This window comes from Pan troglodytes, chromosome 5, assembly GCF_028858775.2.
Source record: "Pan troglodytes isolate AG18354 chromosome 5, NHGRI_mPanTro3-v2.0_pri, whole genome shotgun sequence".
NCBI lineage: Eukaryota > Metazoa > Chordata > Mammalia > Primates > Hominidae > Pan > Pan troglodytes.
The window spans coordinates 36015188-36041124 of NC_072403.2; the positions used below are offsets into that span (position 1 = coordinate 36015188).

At 44.1% G+C, this 25937-nt stretch overlaps 2 protein-coding genes and 1 long non-coding RNA gene across 21 annotated transcripts in view; 1 reads left to right on the forward strand and 2 right to left on the reverse strand.

Moving 5' to 3' along the window:
• Positions 1-24836, reverse strand: TRIM31 (tripartite motif containing 31). Of its 17 annotated transcripts, none has more exons than XM_063812851.1 (11): positions 23387-24781; positions 11561-11768; positions 9499-9998; positions 8757-8852; positions 7543-7773; positions 6119-6141; positions 5151-5263; positions 2269-2343; positions 1206-1271; positions 576-758; positions 1-349 (listed from the first exon to the last, which is right to left on the reverse strand). In XM_063812851.1, exons 3-11 carry the CDS (start codon positions 9913-9915, stop codon positions 309-311), a joined length of 1245 nt encoding a protein of 414 aa, XP_063668921.1. In that variant the 5' UTR covers positions 9916-9998; positions 11561-11768; positions 23387-24781; the 3' UTR covers positions 1-308. The 17 variants fall into 17 exon arrangements, with proteins under 17 accessions (XP_063668921.1, XP_063668918.1, XP_063668920.1 ...); XM_063812848.1 differs by having other exon boundaries at positions 576-893; positions 5151-5266; positions 23387-24480; XM_063812850.1 differs by having other exon boundaries at positions 5151-5266; positions 23387-24463.
• On the reverse strand, positions 18178-18807 carry LOC134810285 (uncharacterized). The gene is made up of 2 exons (XR_010157954.1): positions 18666-18807; positions 18178-18240 (listed from the first exon to the last, which is right to left on the reverse strand). It is a non-coding gene; the product is annotated as an uncharacterized LOC134810285 (long non-coding RNA).
• The window catches only part of TRIM40 (tripartite motif containing 40), a 21746-nt gene continuing 20317 nt past the window's right edge, over positions 24509-25937 (forward strand). The window contains exon 1 of one of the 3 annotated variants that reach the window (XM_054685543.1): positions 24509-24704. The gene's annotated coding sequence lies outside the window, so the exon portion shown is untranslated. Of the gene's footprint in view, positions 24705-24837; positions 25221-25937 lie in introns of those variants that run through there. The other 2 variants (XM_054685540.1, XM_054685541.1) reach the window with 2 other exon arrangements.

Here is a 25937-nt window from a genome sequence, read left to right on the forward strand (position 1 = left end):
TTCCACGTTCAGTCACAGTTTATTAAAGTTAGAAGTGTCTCCATCCACCCCCTACAGAGGCTTGCGTGGTGGTTCCAGTCTGCTAAATATTTCAGAATGGGGACCTCATTCTATCTACTGATTTATCAAATCTCATTAATTAATTTCCCTTGCTGATATGAGGGGTTGGGAGAGAAGGGGGACGTGGGAATGTAAAGAAGAGCGAGAGTGGTCGGGCTCATGGGGTTTGATGGACTGTGACCCAGGCTGGCGTTGCTCATCTCTGGATTTCACTCCTGGCTGAACTGGTGCCTTCGGTAAACAGCTGCTTAAAGAGTGCGGGGACTGCTGCAGGGACTTCCTTTTTCCACTAGGCGGCACCACAGCCAAAGTGATAAGAAGTCAAGCGTGGGGCGGGTGGCTGGAGATTGTCTTTTCCCCTCCTTTTGCTCAAGAACTCGTCCATTCCTTCGCCAACTCTCTTTACCACCACCCCCGCCCCCATCTCCACTCTCAGTAGCCCGAGCCCTCCCATTCTCCACTCCTTCGACCCAATTCCACTAAGTCAAGAACCGTGGTCGGTCTCAGCCACTCACTCAGCGCCACTCTATGCTCCGAAGTCCGTGTAGCACCACCGCTCCTCGTGTTCTCTGAGCTGGCTTGGCTTGAAGGAACCTCACGAAACCAAGCCCGGATCGCTGTCAGCCACTCACTCAGTGCCGCATGGAGCTCCTCGGACAGCGCAGCGTCGAATGTCTTCGTATCCTGAGAGCTGGCTCCTTGACCAGAAATCTCATCATAAGAGGCCAGGAGACATACTGGAAAAGTGACTTTCCCAGCAGACGAGGCCCGAAACAGGGAGTGGGATGGGGCTAAAGAGTGGTGATTTGGTGGCCCCGATGTAGTTCTGCCGCCTTTGCGGGAGAAGGAAAGGAGAAAAGAGGTCAGCGGGAGCACCTCGGCAGCAATCCTCCATTGCCAGACAGCACAGCTGAGCTCTACATACAGCAGGAGGGATGGAGGTGAAACTCAAGAAAGTACACCTGAACAAGTCGGAGCGCCCTCTGTTTCCTGGCAGAGGTGTAATTTGGGGAGGAACTGAGGAAATGGAATAAATGAATTCATTCATTTATTCATTTATTCCATTTAGTGGAATTGGGTGGATACAGCATTTTGACCACCTGTAGACTTAGAGGTCCCTTAGTATTCAGAGACAGGACTCTTACCTGCAGAAGATGACCTGGGCTCTGAGGTTTTGTTCATTTTATGATTATTTTTCTGTAACAAGCCCCCTAAAAATTGGGGAGAGAAAACCAATTTGGTCTTGATAACCAGAAGCTGCAAATTAAAAACAAAAACAAGCACCCTGCCATCATCAATCAGAACAGTCAATGGTTCTCAGTGGGACCCATTCCCCACCCAGGGGGAAGTGTGGAAACCTTTCAGGTTGACTCAGTGACAGCAAGAGTGTGGTTCTCTACTGGCTTATAGGGCTTTCTGGGGCCTGGGATACTAAGCATTTAACAGGGCAAAAGTCATGGAGCATAACAAAGATGGCCTTTCTAAACACCAGTAGCTCCTTTTGTGGAGAAATGCTGGTGGAATAGGATCCCTAAATCCTGCTCTCTGGCTTTGGAATGCATTCTGTAGTTTCTGGCTTTGGAGAAAGGAGTTCTGATTCTCTCTCTTTCACTTAATAATCATATGACCTGGGTAACTTACCTCCCCTCCCGGAAGCTACATGGACCTCACTGTAAGTTGCAGATAATAACACCTATCTTGGAGGATAGTTGTGGGGTTTTGAAATATTAGATGCGGACATAGTGGTCCTTTAAGAAATGGTACTTCTGTTATTATCTTAGGTGGCAGAACCATATCTAATGACTTTAGCACAGGCTGTTATTACAGTGGGTCTCCATCCCCTGAGCTGTACTGACCTCACACCCAGAGGAGTTTGCCTCGAAACCTGGTGCCCTGTAGGGGCAGCAAATACTACAGAGGTGGAGCTGCCTCCTTCTTGTCCCACTTTTTCCTCCCTGTCTCTAGGAGTGAAGAAATACATTTGTAACTTTCTATTACTTCTGAATACTTCAAAGTTTGGGATTAGTGACTGTTTTGTGAGTTACCTGAGTTTAAAATAATAAAACAACCATATGCCTGTTCTCTCAATTGGCTGAGGAATGGGCATTCACTTATATCTGGCCTTCATGTAATCATAGAGACACAATTCTTCCCCTTTTCTCACTTTCCCCAAATGGCAGAAGCAACCAACCATCATTTCTCACTTACAGCTCTTCATGTCATTTTTATTCATGCTTTTGAAGAATCTGTTTTCATCTTTTTTCCTATCAGCCTGGAGTTGGTCTGGGGAATAAAGAATGGGATGAAATGGTGAGAGTCCAGAGGGGTTGAGCAAAGAACTCACTATCACACAGCGAGGCACTAATTTGAAATGCCTGGGAGAAGTAGAAGCTGCATTTGTCTCTCATATTCTTATTGGACCAGGAAGGTATGCAACCCTTGAGAGATGCCCTTTCTGCTTTCCTGTGGTGGCTGCCTAGCCCAGCACTGTCCAGTATGAATGATGAATGTAATCTGAGTCACAAATGTGAGCCACTTATATATTTTTAAATTTTCTAGTAGTCACATTTAAAAAGTAGAAAGAAACTAGTAAAATTAACTTTAATTATATATTTTATTTAACTCAATATTCTCAAAATGTTATTTCAACATGTATTATAAAAATTATTGCTATCTTTTACAGTCTCTTTTTACACTCAATCTTGTGAAATTAATGATTCTTCACATATAGCATGTTTAAATTTGGACTAGCTACATTTCAAGTGCCTGTCGGCACATGTGGCTAGCAGCTACTAAATTGGACAGTGCAGAGCTAGCCCCTTTCTCACTGCCTGACAAAGGTAGGTGCTCAGGACAAAGAGTGCCTTGAGGCTTCACCCTTTAGCTTCAGAAGGCCTCCTGTAGGGCTAACCACCCAGGAGCCAGGTGGGGTAAGGGGGGGCCCCACTCTCCTAAAGCCTGGATGGCAGTCCTGCCCTCTTTCCCATGAAAGAGGGCTTGAGAGGGGGAACGAAGACAGAGCTCCTGCAAGGGGAGGCCGAGTGCCTTCATCTCCCAGTTCACCCCTGCCAGAAGAGACCCCTTTTGCAGGTAGAGGATGAGCCCAGAAGTTGGGGACAATGGCCCATTCCTGGCCTAGATTTCCTGTAGGGGTGCTGGACTGAGTGGAGAACTATAGGGTGGAGCCCCTAGATGGGGAGCTACTTCTGGCCCCAGCACCCTTCCCCCAGTGTCCTGCAGCCCCAAGACAGCACAAGACAGCCTGGGGCTAGGTAGTGGGACAAGCGTGGGCAGCTTCCCTGAGAGCCACCAGCCCAGTCATGGGGACTGCTCAGGGGAGACGCGGGGGCCCTCTTAGGAGGGGTCTGCAAACCTAGAGCATAGGAAACACTGCCTGGGAGCACTTCACCTACAAGGGCCTTTAGCGGCTTCAGGGCCCAGCCACACCCTTCTCCATGTACGTGTTCCAGACCCAGTCACCCCGAGCAGGGAGAACCAACCCTCATAATAAGAACTGTGGAGATTGGACCTGTGGTATAAGTAGACTCCCTACCACCTCCTGTATTTCCTAGGCTTTAATAGGGCCAGGTGGCCATTGTGCCTTCTTCTTTGGGGTAAAAATAAAATAAAAATAAGAGAGAGAAAAAAAAAGAAGGAAATAGGGCCAGGTGGTAGTTGGGGGACTGTGTGTGTGTGAGTTTGTGTATGTGAAAGAGGGAAAGAAAAGGGGGATACAGAGTAGAGCACACCAGTCTCCCCAACTCCAAACCTGATGAAGTGGAAAGGGCTGGGCTCCTTTATTGAAATTCCAAACTAGAACCAAACTATTCTTGACCTGAAGAGCCTATAAAGGTGCTGGATCGGGCTGGACGTGGTGGCTCACGCCTGTAATCCCAGCACTGTGGGAGGCTGAGATGGGTGGATCACAAGTCAGCAGTTCGAGACCAGCTTGACCAACACGGTGAAACCCCATCTCTACTAAAAATACAAAAAACTAGCTGGGCGTGGTGGTGTGCGCCTGTAACACCAGCGACTTGGGAAGCTGAGGCAGGAGAATCGCTTGAAACCAGAAGGCGGAGGTTGCAGTGAGCCGAGATTGCGCCACTGCACTCTATCCTGGGCAATAAGAGCAAAACTCCGTCAAAAATAAATAAATAAATAAACAAATAAAGTTGCTAGATCGGCTGAGATCATGCCCAGTGGGATGGGAGGAGCTAGACAAAGCAGAGCAGTTAGTGGACAAAAGAAAAGCTCAGACAACAAAATTAAGAATAGAACAAAACATGCTTTCCTGTTTATGTCTGCCGAGTGGAGATTCCCGGCTGAATGGGTGGAGATCTTGGGGCATTGCCCTGGTCCTCCTTTTCCGTAGTCCCAAGGGGAAGTGTTTGTGTATGGGGGGCTGGGGGTTGGGGTGGGGGAGGTGGGTGTGGAACTCCAGGTGATAATTTCAGAAGATTCCATCTAGCCGTCTTTATGCCCACCTTAGACCAACACAGTCTTCACATTAAGGGGAGTCCTTACAAATACTAACCCTTCTTCCTAGTTGCAAACACAGACAGGTTTATGAAAAATATCTGGCCGAACATCTAAAACCCAAGTCATCCACTACTGTTCTGCTGATTTCTGTTTCCCTGTAAGGCTGGAAGAGGTTTCTCCCCAGAATGTCACTGATTTTGAATTTATTTTCTCTTCTGTAGGCAGGAGGAGACACCAGTGTGCACCAGAGAAGGAGAAGTCAGAGATGACAGTCCCTGCCTGAGGCCATCTCTGGTCCACCAGACAACTCATCACCAACTTCCCAACAGCCACTGCTCTAGGCCAGGTGTCCACATGGGGAATAGGTCCAGGCCCTCTATGGCTCTCGCAGGAGTCAGGGAGGCAGATAAATAACATATCACGAAGACAGAATGTAAGAAATGCCTGGGAGGAGGCATACTGATGCGTGGAAAGTACTCAGCCAGAAGTCTGGCACTAGAAGGGCCCAGGGATTGTTGGCATGTATGAGTCACAGTTCCATTTCAGTGGAGTGAGCAGGGAGAGAATCTCCTGGAAGTAGGTGAATAGAGAAAATACAGCCTCTTCCTTACCTTTGAATTTTTTCAGGCTCCCTGTGATGGAGTCATGTCTTGATTTTGCTTCACTGAGTTTTTTCTCCAGTTCCAGGGGAACAGGGGTTGGGTTGAGAAACTGAAACTCTTCACTTCTAGGAAGATGTGGTTGAGCTGGTTGGTGAGATCAGGGGATGAGGTGTGGGAGAAGGAGGATCTGAGACATGGGGTTGAGAAATGAGGGGATGAAGACCTGGGGGTAGAACTGAGAGCGGTGGCTCACACCTGTAATCCCAGCACTTTGGGAGGCTGAGGCGGGTGGATCACCTGAGGTCAGGAGTTCGAGACTAGCCTGGCCAACATGGTAAAACCCGGTCTCTACTAAAAATATGAAAATTAGCCAGGCTTGGTGGCAAGCGCCTGTAGTCTCAGCTACTTGGGAGGCTGAGGCAGGAGAATCACTTGAACCTGGGAGACAAAGGTTGCAGTGAGCTGAGATTGCACCACTGCACTCCAGCCTGAGCAACAAGAACAAAGCTCCATCTCAAAAAAAAAAAAAAAAAAAAGAAGACCTGGCGGTTAAGGGATAGTGAGCTGGGAGTCAGAAAGTCAGGGCTAGGGATATGGGGCAGGAGTGAGGTAGGGCATAGGGAGATATGGAAATGAAGATGGGAGATGGAGACAGAGAGGAGGGAAAAAAACAGGGTCAGGGAGACAGAGTAGGGGACCCAGGAGCTATTCAGTTGAGCAAGGGGGCATTCAGGAAATAGTAGAATCTGTGCTGAAGAAGGAGGAAGCCTGAGAAAACAGCTGGTTTCTTTAACAACCGACCACATGCTAATATGGTTGGCATAGGCATTCCCCGGCTGCAGCCTAAATGTATGAATGCAAAGTTAGAGGTGGGTGGGTATTTCTGAGAGAGGAATGTTGACTGCATTTGGATATACGCTGAGAATTGTATGTGGATGAATCAGTAGGCAAAATACATTTGGGGTGGCCCATCATACCTGCACAAGACGACTTTGATATCCTAGAAGAGAAAGAGAAATAGCACAGCCTCAGCGCTTGGCTGATTCCCAGGAGCCAAGGAGGAGATACAGAGCCTGCTGGGTGTGGGGCAGAGCAGGAGGAGTAAGAACCCCTCCAAGTCTCTCTTACCCCATCCTCCTCCCCTCTCCCCACCACGAAGGGCTTCTCCAAGAAGCACTGCTCTGCCAGTAAGCAGAAAAGTGTTTTGACCTCAAGAAGAACTGAGTGAAGAAGAGAAGAGTGAGATTTAGAAGATGAATTTGGCTCTGAGACTGAACAAGGGAGCCCTGCTAGCCAGGGCAGGAGAAAGGCTAGAATGGCTTTGCATGATCTTTCTTAAAACAAATAAATAGGTTTTTGAACCTGTGGGAGAATAGATGACTTGAGGAGGAATCATCTCAGCTTGTTTTAAGCACCAGCTAGACCTGCACTGTCCAATATGGTAGCCACCAACCACATGTGGCTACTGAACATTGGAAATTGTGGCTAGTGTGACAAAGAACTGAATTTTTAATTTGATTTTTACTAATTCAAATTTAAATTAAAAATAGAGGCCAGGCATGGTGGTTCACGCCTGTAATCCCAGCACTTTGGGAGGCTGAGGTGGGCAGATCACTTGAGGTCAGGAGTTCGAGACCAGCCTGGCCAACATGGTAAAACCCCATGTCTGCTAAGAATACAAAAATTAGCTGGGCGTGGTGGTGGGGACCTGTAATCCCAGCTACTCGGGACTTGGGCCTAGGAGGCGGAAGTTGTAATGAGCCAAAATCGCGCCACTGTACTCCAGCCTGGGCAACAGAGCAAGATTCCATCTCAAAAAATAAAATAAAATAAATAGAAGAAGGGTAAAGTACTTTTTCCATTAAACACAACTTTATTGATTTGGTAAGACTATATTTTACTTTAACAATTGACAATTTAGCATCTGAATTGAGATGTGCCAAAGTGAAAAATATACACACAATTTCAAAGACTCAGTGTAAAAAAAAACAAAAAAAAAAAAAAAACACCAAAAACCCAGAATGTGAAATATCTCATTAATACTTTTAAAATATTCATTACAGGCTGAAAGGATAATATTTCAGATATATTGAGTTAAAATATTTTATTAAAATTAATTTCACTTTTATCATTTTAATGTGACTAGAAAAATTTGTAATTCCATATGTGGCTGAAACTACATTTCTAAATCATACATGTGGCCAGAATTATATTTATGAATTACATATGTGGCTCACATTTTCATTCTAATACTTGCGGCTCACATATTTCTATTGGACAGCACTGGGCTAGAGGTAGGATGGTTGGGGCAATCTCAGGTATTCTGCCAGTGGTCCATGCTCTGACCTGAGACTAGGGATGGGCTGCTACCTCTCTGCAATTCTGCCCCCAAGGGACTCACCTCCAGCAGCTGCCTGGGTGGCATGTTCTGCTTGGTCTTCAGGGAATCAATGAGCTTCTTGAGATCGTTCAACTGTGGCTCAGTGGAGGCAACATAGTGTTTCCCCGCTTCCGTTCCCTCATGACCCAGCCAGTAAATCCGTGATAGCAGGAAATTCTTCTCCTCCTCTAGGACTTGATGCAGGAGTTCAAATTCTGTGAGGATCCTTTGCTTCTCATGTTCTACCTGGTCCTAAGAAACAGGGACAGGCAGAGGGTGAGAGGATGGCCTCGAAGGTCCTTCTAGCCCACTTTATTCAGCCATTAATTTTATTAAGTTTATGTGGAATTCCCAAGCAGAGCAATGTGCCAGGGCAGACCTGGAAGAAAGGAAAGGAGAGGAGAACAAACTTCTAAAAGCACCTACTACGTGCTCAGCTTTAAGCGAAATTATTAATTTATGGTTTACCACTTGCCTCAAAGAACTGTCTAATACAATTCCAGAAGGCTTTTCAGTTTATAATCTTTCATATAGATTTTATTCCTTTCACGCACACAGGAAAATAGGTAAGTGGGGTCACAATGTCTTCATTTTCCTTCTGTCTTTTTTTTTTTTTTTTTTTTTTTTTTTTTTTTTTTGAGACAGGATCTCACTCTGTCACTCAGGCTGGAGTGCAGTGCACGATCACGGCTCACTGCAGCCTCATCCTCCCAGGCTCAAACAATACTTTCACCTCCCAGCCTCTCTAGTAGCTGGGACTACAGGCGTGTGCTACCACGCCCGGCTAGTTTTCTTTCTTTTTTTTTTAATCAAGAGGAGAGTCTCGCTATGTTGCCCAGGCTGGTCTCAAACTCCTGGGCTCAAGCGATCCTCAGCCTCCCAGAGTGCTGTGATTACTGGCGTGAGCCACCGCGCCCTGCCAATGTCTTCATTTTCTAATTGGGGAATCCGTTGAGGGCGCAGCTCGGCCTTAAAAACCTGTACTTGCGATTCTAAGACCAGCGCGGGTTTTCCGTGCCCCACCTTGTCTGCCGGTGGAGACTGAGCAGTCAGCCCGCTGTAATAGCGAGGCCGACGCGGGAGGAGATGCCGCCTGGCGGGTCAGGTGCTGAGGCGCAGAGGAGAGGACATGGCTCACTGGATCTTTTTCTGAGGGGTCAGTGTAATAGGGGATTCCAGGAGCTTTGGCAGAGATGTTTCTGCTTCCAGAGATCGTGGGATGGAGTTTTTCTTACCGTGAAGACATCGACCCTGTGTACACCTTGTGCCTTCACTTGTACTGTCTCCTTCTCCTTTTGCTGCAAGACTTGGATCTGCTCTTGAATCTGCCCCTGCGGAAAGAGGGCCGTTTGGACAGGCTGTGCCTGGAGATTTCTGGCCTCATAAAATCCTCCTGGTCTCTTAGGAGAGCTGGTGACACTCTCCAGGTGAGTCCTTGTGTAATTATTAAGGACTCGCCTTTCTCAAGCTGGCGGGGAAAGGGGTTGCTGAGAAGGGAGAAATCTGGAGCCTTAAGTGACCTAAATGACCAGAACATAGTTATTTATGACTAACTAGGACTATGGATGGTGCTTTGGAATTATCAAAGAACTACAAACTTCCCTTCATCTGTCCTACCAACAACTTTAAGAGAGTTGTTTTGTTTTTGCCATTTGAAAGGTGAGGTACCTGAGGCTCAGAGAGGTAAAGTGATTCCTTGCAGGTTGTACAGTAAACTCACAAGACTGGGCTTGAGCCCAAACCTTCTGAGTCAAATTTTCACATCCTTTCCATTCTCCATTGCACCTTGATTTAGAGAGTCAGCAGTTCCCCAGACTCAGCTCTTTGAACCCACTGTGCCTGACTGCGAGCTGCCCACTCAAGCCCTAGGGGTGGGGGCAATGGGGTGCAAACCCTCAGTGGGAAGGTAGCAGTTTCCAGGGCCTCACTGAACTCCTGGGCTGATGGGGGAACAGGGAAGAAACCTCAAATGCCTACCTGATAATTCTGGGCAGCTTCTTCGATCAAGCTGACATTATGGGATTTGTGGTCCTTGGATTCACGACACACAAAACAGAGGAACTTCCCATCATCCTCGCAGAAATAATGGAACATCTCCTGGTGCCTCGGGCATGTAGCCTCTTTCCTTTTGGACTGCACCTCAGAGGCTTGTAGAGCTTGGATTTTCTCCACCAGATTCCACAACAGTGAGTTGAACCTGATTGCGTTCTTCCTTACGGAAGTTTTGCAGAGGGGACATTTGAAAAATCCACATGATGTTTCCCCAATCTGAGTGATGCATTTGAGGCAGAAATTGTGCCCACAGTCGATGGTGACAGGTTTCTGCAGAATGTCCAGGCAGATGGGGCAGATCACTTCCTCTTGCAGTTTGTTCACAAACTGCCCACTGGCCATGACAGAACAACAGGGCTGTTTCAAGACTGTAGGAAGCTGTGCCAAGTCTGTAGGAGCCCCGGAGTCCACTGTGGATACTGTTTCTAGGAAGGGAGAAGGGAGTCAGAGAAAGTGGAGGTCAGAGATTCTGCCAATTAGTTAGAAGAGCAGAGAGAGAGGAAAAGAAGAGGGAGAAAAAAATAAAGAAATGATAGAAAAGAGTAAAATTTAGGATCTAGAAAATATTATAAAGAGAGGAAAACAGATGGGCAGTCCTACCTTGCTACCTCTTGAGAACAAATGGATACTTTGAATGTGTAATAGGCTGCTTATAAAGTGAAATAAGTTGTCCTGAACTTTGGACTAAAGGTATGTTTGTATGGTGGTTGACTAAGATCAGAATGACCGGGGCACCAAACACCACTTATGGGGGATTTCCCAATCAGCTCTGAGTAGGGAGTGGAGGGGTGGGTGGTGATGCCTACTGAAAGGTCACAGCCAGTTCACTGCAATGCTTTGGGCATCTTGTATGCAAAGTTCAAGCCTTGGTAGAGCATCTGGAAAGTAGGGGAAGGACAATTCTCTACCTCAGGTGCTTTGGCTCCTCACAGAATTTTGTGAAAATGTGGAGGTTATCATCACCTACCTTGGGGAATTTCCAGTCACAGGGTCAACCAACCACTCCCTAGCTCAGTAGGATAGGCAAGGAACTTCCTTTCTAAAAAGTTGTTCTTTGTTTTTGCACTTTGCTCTTGCCCCTGGTGATCTTCTGCCTCCCCACAACACCTGTAGTAGTCTGTCCTCTGTTGATTTTTTCTCTGTATGTCTCCAGTATGCTGGTGTCTCCGTGCCCATTCTTTGCTTTGCCAATTCTGTCTATATGTTCTTCTTCTTCCTTCTTGGTGCTTCTCTGATCCCTGACTTGCCTTCTATGGCTTTTGTTATGACTAGGAATATATCAACCAGTGTTACATACATTCCCTTCTGTACATTCATGTCCTAACCTTCCCTCCTTGCCTCTTGTCTTAAGGGAAAGGGTGCTTCCTCCCTACCCCTTCTCTTGGTACAGCTTCCACCCTCACCTCCTCACTCTCCATTATCAGCCGTCTGTCCCCAGCAAGAAGTACACCATTAATTTTTGTCTGATCTTAATCTTAGGTCAAACAGGGCTTGTGGATGATTATTATAATAATAGCCAGAGTGATCATACACTCTGCTTTGCCTGGAAACATCCTGGGTTTCACTTTGTCCTTGTGTAATTATTAATAGCACCTCCTTTCACTTTCAGAAATGTCCAGTTTGGACTATAAATTATGTGGCTCCCCTTATAGCAACTGCTGTAAACCAAAGACTTTCAGAAATGTTATACCTCCAGACCTTTCTTTTTGTTTGTTTTAGGGTTAAATTAAAACAGTCTAACATCTGTAAATTGTTTTACTTATACTCCTAAACTGCTGGCCCCTAGAAGCAGAATTTAACTTTTGACAGGTTTTGTTTGACTGGCATGATGATTTAGAAAATAATGATAATGTAGATGCCTTTAGAGAGGGTGGCTATGTTCCCCACCGCTCTGCTACCTCACGTCTCCTTGGCCCTTGAAGGCGTTTGACATTATGACTCTGATTTATAGATTTATTTTGCTTATATTACCTCATTTAAGTCTCACCTGTAAGAAATTATCTTTATCCTTTCTCAAAAAAGGAACTCAGTATTCTTCAGAATCACTTGGAAAACTTGTTAAAATTCAGATTTGCTGAACTCCAGTAGAGACTTTCTCTTTCAACAGGTCCTTGGTGGAGTCTGATGATTGACATCTTAAGCAAATTCTCCGGAGAAGTCGATGCTCCTGATGGAGGCTCACACATTGATAACCCCTGGTTTAGAGACACTACTAATTGTTCCAGCTCATCCAGCTAATAAATGACAGATCTCAGACTTAATTCCAGGTTTCCTATTCCACATTAAGTCTTCTTTATTCTTTCTTGTTTCAGCATTAATGAAAACAAATAGTAATCTTTAAAAATGATAAACAAATATTTTAAAAGAACATTGGTATTTCAATGAAGCTGGGCAACCCAGCAGAGAGAATGAAAATACTCATATGAACACCAGTGGAGAGTTTCAAACAACTGTCACCAAACAGGTACTGATGGCTTCATGAGGAAGGAAATTTAGACATAAAAAATGAGAATCTACAGTGTTTCAAAGGTGCTTTACTCTCTCAGAATTATTATTGTTATCCTGGGTCATCCATCCACTGGACTGAATGGAGATATATATATACATATATTTTTTTCTTTCTTCTTTTTTTTTTTTTGAGACAGAGTTTCACTATTATTGCCCAGACTGGAGTGCAATGGCGTGATCTCGGTTCACTACAACCTCTGAATCCCCGGTTCAAGCGATTCTCCTGCCTCAGCCTCCCAAGTAGCTGGGATTACAGGCACCTGCCACCAAATCCAGCTAATTTTTTGTATTTTTAATAGAGACAGGGTTTCACCACGTTGGCCGGGCTGGTCTTGAACTCCTGACCTCAGATGACCCACCTGCCTCAGCCTCCCAAAGTGCTGGGATTACAGGTGTGAGCCACTGTGCCCAGCCCTTGAATGGATATCTTAAACTCTTAGTAGGCTCAGTAGTCTGAAACCAAATGCCTCCAGTTTGCAAGGGCTAGGGTCTTGAGATAGTTGGTATTGTGTTAGTTCCAAAGGACTTCCAAGCCAATTCTGAGGCATAGAGTTTATAAAAATTAGCCATAGAACAGGAAATGATGCAGAGCCTCATGCACATGAGACAGCTGTCACACACAAGAAAGCAGACACAGAGCCACGCAGCAGTGAGTGCACAGATCTGGAGGGGACCTGCCAAGACTAATGGGATGAGACACCTTATCAGAGGCCAGTGAAGGCTAGAGGCAGCTCAGTTGTCAGACTAGACAGCCCCACAATGTTACATAAGCCTCCCTGCATCACGATTCCAGCTACAGAAGCTTCCCCTGCCTCAGGATTCACATTTCCGGGCCTATGTGAATTGGTAGAATGTCTATGGAGGAAAATAATGTGATATGTTTCAAAACTACAAATGCTCATTCCCTTTATCCCAGAAACTCCACCTCTGGGAATTTAGTCTACAGATATACTCACACATATAAATTTATTTTGGACTTTGTGGTAATGTTTGCATTAGCAAAATATTAGAAAACAACCTAAATGTACATCAGTATGGAAATGTTTAAATAAATTATAGCCCAGCTTTATAACAGAATAGAAATAAAAAAGAATCAGGGAGTTCCTTATTTACATATGGAAAATATGGCCAAGATATGTTGTTATGTGAAGAAAGGAAAAAACAAATAATGCAGAAAAATGTATGTACTATGCTACCATTTGGGTAGAAAAAAATATACTTATTTTCTTGAATATCCAAATAAGTTCTTTCTGGAAGGATAAGAATCTAATAACTAACAATGATTGTCTCTAAGGAGAGGGACTGACTAGCCAGGGAACAGGGGTGGAAGAGAGGCTTTTCTTTGTATGACATATTACATTTTGTGAATTTTTAATTGTATAAATACATTGTTTTTTTCTTTTTTAGTACTTTTTACATTATGTTTTACAACATTAAATAGTAAATCAAAAAATGGACAGAGAATGAAATGGACATTTGCAGAGCAATAAAACCAATTAACCAATAAATACTTGAAAACAGTAATCTTGAAAATGCACGCTCAACTCATTGGCTCATGCCTGTAATTCCAGCACTTTGTGAGGCCAAGGCAGGCAGATTTCTTGAGCATAGGAGTTCAAGAGCAGCCTGGACAACATGGTGAAACCCTGTCTCTACAAAAAATACAAAAGTTAGCTGGGCATGGTGGCACGCACCTATAGTCCCAGCTTCTTGGAAGGCTGATGTGGGAGGATTGCATGAACCTGCGAGATCGAGGCTGCAGTGAGCCGTGATCATGCCACTGCACTTTAGCCGCCCTACTGCACTCCAGCTTGGGTAACAGAGCAAGACGTTTCCTTAAAAAAAAAAAAAAAGAAAGAAAGAAAAAGAAAAAAGAAAATGCCAATTAAAATAAAAGAAGATATCATTTTATATCTTAAGTTTAAGTCTGGAATATCAAATATAGCCAAGGACATGGAGAAATAGGTACTCCTATACCCTACTGGTGAGAGTATAAATTACAATAATTTAAAAATATTTAGTAGAATTTAAACGGTGTACTTTCATTTCAAGGTTCTGTAACAATAATGATGATGATGAAAATACTACTACCAGTAAATAAAAGCTAACATTTCTTGAATGCTTACCATGTGCCAGGCACAGTCCCAAGCATTTTGCGTATTAACTCATTTATATAGAGAAGTATTATTATTCCCATTTTGAGGACAAGTCAACGGAGATCAAGAGAGATTAAGTAATTTGTCCCAAAGGTCATTCAGTAAGTAAATAGTGGAATGGGGACTTGAACCCAGGTAGCCTCTAGAGCCTTCTTACACCCTGTATGATTCTGCCCCTCTAGAGAAAACCTTGCACATGTGCACTCAGAGATGCATGTAACAGTATTAATATTGGCTGGGCGCGGTGGCTCACGCCTGTAATCCCAGCACTTTGGGAGGCTGAGGCGGGCGGATCACGAGGTCAGGAGATCAAGACCATCCTGGCTAACCCGGTGAAACCCTGTCTCCACTAAAAATACAAAAAATTAGCCAGGCGTAGTGGCCGGCGCCTGTAGTCCCAGCTACTCGGGAGGCTGAGGCAGGAGAATGGCGGGAACCTGGGAGGCGGAGCTTGCAGTGAGCCGAGATCGCGCCACTGCCCTCCAGCCTGGGCGACAGGGTGAGACTCCGTCTCAAAAAAAAATAAAATAAAATAAATAAATCAATCCTATATCAGGATTTTTCAATGATAGCACTGTTGACATTTTAGGCTGGATAATTCTTTGGTGTGTGGTGGCCCTGTGCACTGTAGGATGTTTACCAGCATCCCTGGCCTCTACCACTAGATTCCAGTAGCACTCCTATCCCCTAGTTGTGACAAACAAAAATGTCTCCAAGCATGAGCAAATGTCCCTGGGGGACAAAACCTCTGATGGAAAACCAGTGCTCTGTATGTAGTCATATGGCTAGGTCTCAAAACAGTAATGAATATGTGGTGATTTATATACACTTAGAAACACACAACACTTCATATAGTTTGCAGTTTCCATATATGTGATAGAAGTTTAAACACAAGGCCTGAAAGGATACATACTAAATTTATGGCAGTGTTTGCTTCCGGGAGGAGAGAGAGAAAGAGAGAGAGAGGAATGGAACTAAGAAGAGAACTCAATGGACAGAGGGAATCTTAAATTTTTTTGAGATTAAAATTTAAAAAATTAAATCTGTAATATTTAATTTTTAAAAATCTGAGGCAAACATAGCAAAATGTTTGTATTTGTTAATTCTAGGTTGTGGTTATAAGGTGCTTGTTATATGATTTTCTATTATTTTCTATATTAAGTTTTTCCAAAGTAAAATATTTTAGTTAAAATAGGAAAACTGTGGAAAATGAACAATGGATAGAAATAAAAATAGAAATTCAAAGGAATTCTAAAATAAATTCTAAAATTAAGAAAAAGTTCAACTCCTTCCCTACTACTCAGGAAAATACAAATAATGCGATACAAATACAAAAATGAGATAAACTTTGTACTCATCAGATTGGCAAAATTTTTCAAAAATGTCCAGAGCTGATGAGGACGTGGAAAAATGGGACTCTTCATATGTGGCTGGTTTCAGTGTGAATAGGCACTATCTTTTTCGAAAGCCTCAAGGCAAATGACTTAAAATGCATTTGAACGGTGACTAGAAAGAATATTATAAGAAAAGTAAAATGCACACAGGATTTCAAAAGGGTTTTTAGGCTTCAAGATAAGTCAGGGACGGTGGGGTCGAAATGAAGTCAAGGGACAGCTTACACAGAGATACCCTATAACCAGTCTCCCAACAAGAGAGCTAGATTTTATTTAGTTAAAAATAGAAATTAGAAACAGGAGGTAGTAAAAACAGGGTTTTCTTCCTTTCTTTCTTTTTTTCTTTCTTTCTTTCTTTATCTCTTTCTTTCCTCCTTCCTTCCTTCCTTCCTTTGTTTCTTTCTTTCTTTTTCTTTCTTTCTTTTTCTTTTTCTTTTTCTTTTCTTTTCTTTTCGAGACAGAGTTTTGCTTTGGTTGCCCAGGCTGGAGTGCAATGGTGCGATCTCAGCTCACTGCAACCTCCGCCTCCCAGGTTCAAGCGATTCTCCTGCCTCAGCCTCCCAAGTAGCTGGGATTACAGGGCTGTGCCACCATGCCTGGCTAATTTTTGTATTTTTAGTAGAGACAGGGTTTCACCATGTTGATCAGGCCGGTGTTGAACTCCTGACCTCCAGTGATCAGCCCTTCTCGGCCTCCCAAAGTGCTGGGATTACAGGCATGAGTCACAGCACTTAGCCATAAAAAAGGTTCTGTTTAAAATACCAGAATGATTAAAATGTTTGCTTTCTGTTTGCATGTATATCATCCCATTAAAAATGAGTTTAAAGTTTTCTATAGAGATTATATACATGCAAACAGAAAGAAAAAAAAATAGGAGGGCCATCAAAATAAATGGAGCAACAAAGGTCAGTTTATATATAGCAGTCAATATAACATTGGGCCGAATTGCTCAACCAAAGGATCAGTCATGAGATTAAAAACCCCAACAAAATGTAAAGCTCCCTTTCTTCCTTAGAGAAACCCATTAAAACATAGAAGCATAAATCCAGAGATAGTTTAAGGGCTGCTGCGCCTGTGCAAATGGGAGAGCCTCATGGTGGTCTCACTCCTCTCCCTCTGCCAGGAGAAACTGCAGTCTCCTAACACCGCGACTCCAACTTAGGAGCAAGGGCAGGGGGAAGAAGCTGAAAAGGCCTGGCCTTCACTTGACTCAGTTATCTAGATTATTTAAATTATTGGATTGGCCGGTGGAATGGTTAATTTTATATGTCAACTTGGCTAGGCCGCGCTACCCAGTTATTTGCTATGGTTATGCTGCTTCTACAATAAATGACATCAGAGAAAAGTGGTTGAGAGAAAAGTGGCAAGAAGAAATAAAAATATGCTTGGGTTTGAGGATCTAAATGCCCCTATCAGAACACATCAGACTATGTAATATTCTTGTACCACAGAAGTACCGTGTCCAGAGCCTAACACAGAGCTCTTGGTAACTCACTCTGGGAAGCGCATTTTAATAAAGGTAACCACAAACCGGACTGCCTTGAGAGGAGGTCACTTGGATGGCAAGCAGTTTTGAAATCTCATTTCAGGAGGCATGAGGAGGATCTGGTTGGCCCTGAGAGACTCAGGAGTACAGAGTGCTGCCTTCCAGATGCGGGGAGGTTTGTGGTGGATGTCTGTCTCTCCCATGGTCTCAACACTTCTATGCAGATTTCCGCGGGCTGAATTGTGTCCCTCTCACCCACTGCTCCAAACTTGTATGATGAAGCCCTAACTCCAAGAACCTCAAAATGTGACTATATTTGGAAATAGGGCCTTTGAAAGTTGATTAAATTGTTGACAAAGAGTCAAACTCTATAAAATATTCAAAGAGATGTATTTTGAGCCAAATATGGGTGGCCATGGCCCATGACACATCCCTCAGGAGATCCTGAGAACACGTGCCTGAGGTGGTTAGGGCACAGCCTAGTTTCATACATACATTTTTTGGAGACATGATACTTCAATCAAGTACATTTAAGATGTACATTGGTTAGGTTCAGAAAGGCAGGATGACTCAAAGTAGGGGGCTTCCAGGTTATAAGTAGATTTAAACATTTTCTGGTTGACAGTTGGTTGAGTTTATCTGAAGACCTGGGATCAATGGAAAGGAAATGTCTGGGTTGAGATAAAGAACTGTGGAGAGAAAAGTTCCTTTTTTTTTTTTTTTTTTGAGACAAGGTCTCACTCTGTCACCCAGACTGCAGTGCAATGGCATGATCTCGACTCACTGCAACCTCCGCCTCCCAGGTTCCAGCCATTCTCCTGCCTCAGCCTCCCAAATAGCTGGCATTAAGGCATGCACCACCTCGCCTGGCTAATTTTTTGTATTTTTAGTAGAGATGGGATTTCTCCATGTTGGTCAGGCTGGTCTCGAACTCCCGACCTCAGGTGATCTGTCTGCCTCGGCCTCCCAAAGTGCTGGGATTACAGGAGTGAGCCACCGCACCCGGCACAAAGTTCTTAATGTGCAGAGGAAGTCTTCAGGTAGCAGGCTTCAGAGAGAATAGATTATAAATGTTTTTTATTAGACTCAAAAAGGGTGCCAGACTCTTGATTATCTCCTGGACCTGAAAAAAAGGGAAAAGGGGATTATCTATAGAATGTAGATTTTTCCCCCTCAAGAGACAACTTTGCAGGGCAATTTCAAGATATGGCAAGGAAATACATTTGGGGTTAAAATATTTTGATTTCTTTCCTTATTTGTTATATAATGTTACGCCAGAGCCAGTTTGGAAAGTAGGCCACATTAGGGTTAAATAAAACCCCTCTGATGAGACTTTACAGTTTGTAGGGCATGACTCCCCAGGCCCCTTAGGTAGAAATTTGGGCAAGAGAAGGAAAAAGGTCAGAGTTTAGTCCTCAGAGTTAAAATAAGCCCATCAGAGCGGACCTTTGTCTAATCTGACTGGCGTCTTCATAAGAAGAGGAGATTTGGACACACAGAAGGGCACCAGGGATGCTCCACGTGAGGAAAGACCTTGTGAGGACTCACTGAGTAGACGGCCATCTGTAAGCCAAGGAGAGCGGCCTCAGAAGCAACAACCTTGATCTTGGACTTTCAGCCTCCAGAACTTTGAGAAAATAAATTGCTGTTGCTAGAGCCACCCAGCCTGTGGTACTTTGTTATGGAGGTCCTGGCAAAAGAATACACAGATGAACTCCCATATCACCGCAGAGCCCACCTTCCATCCCCACAACCCCAGATCTGAGTTTCCAGCTCTTCGCAAGGGATCTCCCAACCCTTACACCTCCTACTGGATGGAGCAGTGCTCATCTCCTCTTCCCTCTATTGCAAACTTCAGTGCAGGCACTCCACAATCCTGCAGCTGCAATGCGAGCCAGTTTAGCCCCTCTGGACTGTGTGTGGGCAATATATACGAAAATTATTTTAAAATGCACCTAAGACTGTTTGGCCCAGTAGTTTCATGTCTAAAAATTTTCCCTAAGTGAAGCCATCCTCACAGGGTTAACGATAATTCTGGACAGAAATATAATTATAATTAAGCCTTAATCAGACTGCACTTTGACTCACTTCCTTGAAACCAAAAGTCATGTAACACTAGATACTGACCAGTCATATCCCCATTGTTGCTCTAGGTAGGATTTCTGACATAAGAATCAGCCAAGACAGGAGGATTGCTTGAAGCCAGGAGTTCGAGACCAGCCTGGGCAACAAAGCAAGATCCCATCTCTACAAAAAAAAATTATTAATTAAAAAAAATTTTTTTAAAGAATTGCTGAAGCAGATCCTGCATTTTAGCAGAACAGCTGATAACAACTAGTTTAAGACCTCCACAAAGGAACTGTTTTCTCAACTCGTTAATACAGCTTCTTCATCTCCTTGTCCCATGACTTCACCCTGCACTCTTCAGCCAATCACTTTGGCCCACTCCAAAATCTTTAAAATCTCTAGCTCCAAATTATTTGGGGAGATGGATTTGAAGTTCCCTTCCATGTCTTCATTTGGCGGCCCTACGATTAAACCTCTTTCTCTGCTGCAACCAGGTTTCAGCTTACTGACTTTCTGTGCCTGTTGGGCAACAAATCTATTATGGTTACATAAGGAAGTAATCAAAAGCATATATAGTCAGAGAAAAGAAACCAGAAGGATAACTTATTTGTTCATTACAATGGATACTTATTACTATGTGTCAGGCATAATTCTAGGCACTTTTATTACAGTGAATAAAGTAGACAGAAGCCCCACCCACTGAGAGCCAGGCAGTAAATCAGCTAACCAAATGAATCATACATTAGGAGGAAATTTTTTTTTTCACATTAAGGTTCTAAGGAGGAAATAAATATTATGGAGGAAAAAATAAAGCAGAAAGGGGGTATGAAGAGCAGTCGATATGGTTCCAGTTTTCAATAGAGCTGTCAAAATAGGCTTGAGAAGGTGAAAACTGGCATCAACTTGCAGGCAGTTAACAGTAAGGTGCCAATAGTTGTTATTGCTGGTTGGTGAAATTATGGGTAATTATATTCTTTTATACTTTTCTGTACTTTCCAAATGCAGCACAATTAACATATTTGCTTTTACAATGAAAAAAAATCCCACAATAAATGTTACTTTAAAAAAAAACTGACACCTTCAATTGTTCCCCATTTTCTACAGAATAAAGTCCAACTCGTCCTCCATTGGCCTCTTCCCTTTCATCTAAACTTATCTTTCATTCCTTAACTGTCTTTTCCAGTTGGCCTGATACCCTGTGACCCAGATTTGCCAAACAGGGATGTCAGATTTAGCAAATAAAAGTACAGGACACCCAGTTAAATATGAACGTCAGATAAACAATGAATAATGCAGTATTTGAGACATACTAAAATACTACTTGTACATCTGAAATTCAAGTTTAACTGAGCATCATATGTTTTTGCTGACAATGTGACAAGTGTTCTTCCTTCCCCTGTGCTGGAATAATCTCTTTTCCATCTTTCCAAATTTTTCCAGCTAATCAGAGGGTGGGGAGGAGGGATGGATGTGGGTGGGAATGAGAGATAAGCCTGCCTATCAACTCCTGTATTTAATATAAGATATTCCTGGGGGCCAGGTGTGGTGGCTCATGCCTGTAATCCCAGCACTTTGGGAGGCCAAGGTGGGTGGATCACCTGAGGTCAGGGGTTCAAGACTAGCCTGGCCAACATGGTGAAATCTTGTCTCTACTAAAATACAAAAATTAGCTGGATGTGGTGGCGCATGCCTGTAGTCCCAGTTACTCGGGAAGCTGAGGCAGGAGAATCACTTGAACCCAGGAGGCAGAGGTTGCAGTGAGCCGAGATTGCACCACTGCACGCCAGCCTGGTGACAGAGTGAGACTCCTCACCAAAAAAAAAAAAAAAGATATTCCTGGGGAGTAGTTGGGTGGTGGAGGGCGGGGGAACAAGGATGGGGTATTGTAAAAACATCGTAAAAGGGCTCCTTTTTTGATCTTGAATTATGACTTTCCTATAGATAAAAATTGAACCTTTAATCGGAGAACAATGGCCCAGGTGTCAGGTATAGGTGAAAGTCCAAAGTTCTCTTCAGAAAAGAAACTCTATTTTAGTTATACAGAACATTTATTCAAATCTTCCACTATTTAATTTATGTAAAATATCCTAGTCAATGTTTTTAACGCGAGTGTTTTTAAACATTGCTTTTTAAAAAATAAAAAACTTTTAAAATATTGAACCATTTACGGGGGCTTTAAAAACAGACAGCTTTTGTTCCAAATGAGGATGCCTCTCCTTCCATTTGTCTGACCTACCCTTTGCCCCCATGGTCCCCTACTCAATTTATTAGCTCCACAGAGACCTGACAGAACCTTAAAGTTGATCCCTGAGTCAGACTGGGCCTGTCTCAAGGTCAGCTCACATCTGAAATCAAGCCTCTGCTGAGTCTGTGGAGTAAAAGGCTGATACTCCCTTCTCTCCTGCAAGACAGCAGTGTGCTCTGGCCCAGAGTGGGCACAGAACTGCTGGGCCCAGGCTGTCAGAAACTTCTGGGCTGGCATCCAGCTGCTCCAATGCACAAAGCCAGCTAACGCAGGCCAACCATGCCAGTGAGTCCACATTACAGAAGGACGGGAAGCAGTGGGATGCGGTACCCAGGGGTAGCAGTCTAATCCCTCCCAAAGCCAAATTCTAGAAAAATTTTCCAAATTTAAAAAATGGAAAATGGAAAAAATTTTAAATTTAATTTTCCAAATTTAAAAAATGGTAAAACTCTTACCCATGACCATAGTTTTTCATCTTGACATCCTCAGCACTTACCATGGTACCTGGCACAAAACAGCTAATTTTTCAGTTGCCATACTGAACAGCCATTTTATACAGGCTGTCTATATTCCAATGACAACAATCTTTAGGCAACATTGTTAAGTGACAGAACAGTGTTTAGTATGCAAAACTTTGCTTAATAAAGGGGAGAAATACCAATATATATAGTTGTATTTAACTTCTATTTACATAAAGAAACATTGAAAGGATACGCAGAAAACTAATAAAAGTGTGTACCGGTGGGCCAGGGATGGGGGTAGTGGTAGGTGGAATGAATGAAGAAGGGCAAGGTGGTCACAGTCCTACTTAATCTATACCTTTTAATATATTATTTTTTGAGCCAAGTGTATGTATAACCCTTTAAGTTACATAGTTAAAATCATCTATTTTTGGTTATATAATTTTGTAGTAGCAAAAAACTCAACTGAAAAATAGGAAGCTATTCTCTCCGTTTCTCTCTGTGGTCACATAGCCGCTCATGTTTAATTCTTTCTAAGCTCACTGATTGACCAACACAGCCACCATACTTGAGTTTCCATGACTTTATAACTCTAGTGCCCATCACTGTCTCAATCTAGATTTCCTTTCCCCCCAAAAAAATCTGCTATGTCACTTGCTATAATTTCTAGCTCTCTGCCAAATGTTTCACACATAGCTTTTATCCTTTTGAAGATAGCATATACATTGTTATACAGTCTATGCCCAATAACCCCAGAGTCTGGAAGCCCCATTGGTCTGATTCTGTTGTCTGTTTTGTTTTTGTTTTTTTTTTTCTTTTCTTTTCTTTTTGAGACATGGTCTGGCTCTACAGCCCAGGCTGGAGTACAGTGGCATGATCTCAGCTCATTGCAACCTCTGCTTCCCAAGCGCAAGCCGTCCATCCACTTCAGCCACCCTAGTAGCTGGGACTACAGGTGTGCACCACCACACCCAACTAACTTTTGCATTTTTTGTAGAAACGGAGTTTCACCATGTTGTGCAGGTTGGTCTTGAACTCATGAGCTCAAGTAATTCCCCAGCCTCAGCCTCCCAAAGTGCTGGTATGACAAGCATGAGCCACTGCACCTGGCCTGTTTCTGCTTTTCTTATGGCAATCTCGCCTCTCTGGGGCTTGATTATTTTTGCTTGTTTGCTAGATGCATTTGAGGCCTAGGACGCTATTATCTTCTTCCCAGAATGATTGTTTTGGACACTAGCAGTTTAGAGTCACTTTGAACAAGTTCAATGGTTACTTCAGATTCTCTGGGCTGGGACACCGTTTCTACTCCCTTTAAGGCTTTAAAGGCTGCCAAAAATGCAGCTTGGATTCTTAAACTCTCTTCAGCAAATGCTCCCAGAACAGAAGCGACCCCAGTTGCAGGCTCACCTCCATGTTCCTTTCCTTTCCCAAATTTTGGCCCAGCAATTCCTCACTAACCTTTGAATATTTAAGTAAGATACTTAAAAATACTTTACCCAGCATTTTTAGTTGTCTTCAAATGGAGGCTTGGTCTGAATTACTCAGTCCATTAATGGAAGCAGAAGCCCTTCTGATGCAGGCCTTAGTTTTTCAGTAGTTTGCTCTTCTCTGGGCCTTAGCTTTCAGAAAGATTCTCTTGTCTGTAGTAGTAAAGTCTGTATAAAGTCTGCATGGACTTTTCTTGCATACACACATTGCCGCATCACCTCCAGTCAGGGCTGGAAGAGAACCTTGCATTTTACACATCTAATATTTCAGAAGAGCTGGAGTCACAGCAGTCCTCTTCACTGAGCTCAGAAACAAAAACCCTGCTTGTGCATATATTCAGGCTGGGACCTCTAAAATGCAGACACCTAAGTGCTCCAGCTTTGAGAATTCTAGCTTCAGTGTGACAACGGCATAAGGAGTTGCCCTACGGTGTAAACGCCCCTGTGAGGTCTCAGTTTGCAGACCAGGATGTGACAAGGAGATTGGAGCTGCACTCAGCTCTAGAGGCCGAAAGAGGAGCCAAACAGCAAACAGAGGTGCCAAATGCTGCCTTAGAAATCTGTAAGCCAGCTAAGAGTTCTGCAGTCTCAACTAAACAAAACTTTTTTATTCCATTGGTTTGGGGTGTACTGTTCTTAGGGCTTTTGCCAACTGAATTGGTCTGTGGTGTCTTGAAAGATTGGGGGTCTGCACGGAAAAGGCTTGGAGGCCAGTTCTCTGAGGCTGCCTTTGTTGCAGGAAATAAAATGTGAATCTTTCCAGAGCCACAGTACTAGCATTTGGAGACCACTCTCAGGGGCCTTTGGGCGTACGACTTTCGGGGCTCTGGTCCTCTGTTTCCGTATCCGTAGAATGGAGACGGCTACTCTGCGAGAAGCCCGAGGTGCGCAGGACCCAAGTGAGGAGCCGGCAACCTGAAGTCCGCAGGATGAGGAGGGATCCGAAGGAGGCGGTGTGGAGCCTCAAGAGGACTGCCTTGGGGTGGGAAGAGGACAGCCCGGCACTGGCTGCGGGCCCAGGTGCTGTGATGGGTTTCGTGCGCGGTGAGGACTGACAGCCTCTGCATCAGTGACCGGGCGAAGAGTGGGGCAGCTCGGACGGCGGTTGGGGAACGTTAGGGAGGTTGGGGCGCGGACCACGGGGTGAGCGCCCAGGAACGCCGGACGCGCGCCTTCACGCCCGGGTGACTGGCGGCGTTTTAGAAAAGCTGTATTTGAAAAGTAACCGATTGGGGTGAAGGTGGGGGGAGCGGAATCCTGATTATACTGTCCCAGTTTCAGTTGAGGTGGGCTTTTAAAAGAAATCCCAACTCACACATTCGATCAGGTTAGTTACAAGAAAGGCTGGGAGGAGGTGGGGCTGGAAACACCAGAGGGCCCAGATGTCAGTTGGCAACGGTCTTCTGCAAACGACAGAGCGCAAGCCTTGCCCCTGGAATTCTGGAGCCGCCGCAAAGATAGGAACTCAAAACGACCCGAGCCCCGGAGCCGCAGCCCCTCGGGACGGTCACGAGCAGAGCTTCCAAGGGGACCGCTGGGGACTGGGCGGGGGCTCTGCTTCTCACCTGTTCCTTCTCTATCCACTGAGCCCTGACACGTAGGACCAGCGCTACTAACAGACTTGTTTTCCGGTTCAGCTCCCCTTAGGGCTCCTGTTGGAAACCGGGCCTATCTGGGGAGCATGTCTGGGCCACTCCCACTGTCGGAGAACTCTCCTGGGGCGGGGAGATGGCCCAGGTTTGCGGGGCTTGAAAGCTTACACAGTGTTGTGCCTTTTCAAGAAAAAGGATACAGCCGGGCGCGGTGGCTCACGCCTGTAATCCCAGCACTTTGGGTGGCCGAGGTGGGTGGATCACGAGGTCAGGATATCGAGACCATCCTGGCCAACATGGTGAAACCCCGTCTCTACTAAAAATACAAAAAATTAGCTGGGCGTGGTGGCGTGTGCCTGCAATCCCAGCTACTCGGGCGGCTGAGGCGGGAGAATCCCTTGAACCAGGGAGGCGGAGGGTGCAGTGAGGCAGTGAGCCGAGATCGTGCCACTGCACTCCGGTCTGGCGACAGAGCAAGACTCCGTCTCAAAAAAAAAAAAAAAAAAAAAAATACAAAATTTGACAAAATTAAGAATAAAAGCAAATATGACTTAGAATGAGGAAAAGCAGTGACAGCAAATGATAAATGTTTAAAAACTGACGTATCACAAACATCAAAAAATCCAAAAAAAAGTTCTAATAATTGCTTGAACCACCCCTATATTTTCCCCTTTATATTTTTTGATTCCCTCTTTATTTGACAACACTTTTGTAATGTATTTTCCTGGGTGAGAATGAATAATTTGGTATTTCGTCTAGCAGAGTTAAGCAAAAAAAGTTTTCATTGAAAGTTTAGAAAAGTTAATGTCCGTTTCACAATCGTTATTGGTAATAATATGCAAATTTTTAGTGCTATTAATTTTGGAGAAGCCTCTGTGAAGAGTTTCCTATGTAAGCCTGAGATTTCAGGGCATTTCAAGTTTTCTTGGGCAGTGACTAATCTTAAATACTTTTTTAAGTTGCTAAAA

Excerpts from the sequence above, each read along its gene's own strand:
- TRIM31 (XM_009450886.5), bottom strand. Across the intron at positions 7,774-8,756 it reads ACAGGGTCGATGTCTTCACG|GACCAGGTAGAACATGAGAA; the intron begins GTAAGAAAAACT and ends CCTGTTTCTTAG. Across the intron at positions 5,267-6,118 it reads ATCAAAGTCGTCTTGTGCAG|AAGTGAAGAGTTTCAGTTTC; the intron begins GTATGATGGGCC and ends ACATCTTCCTAG.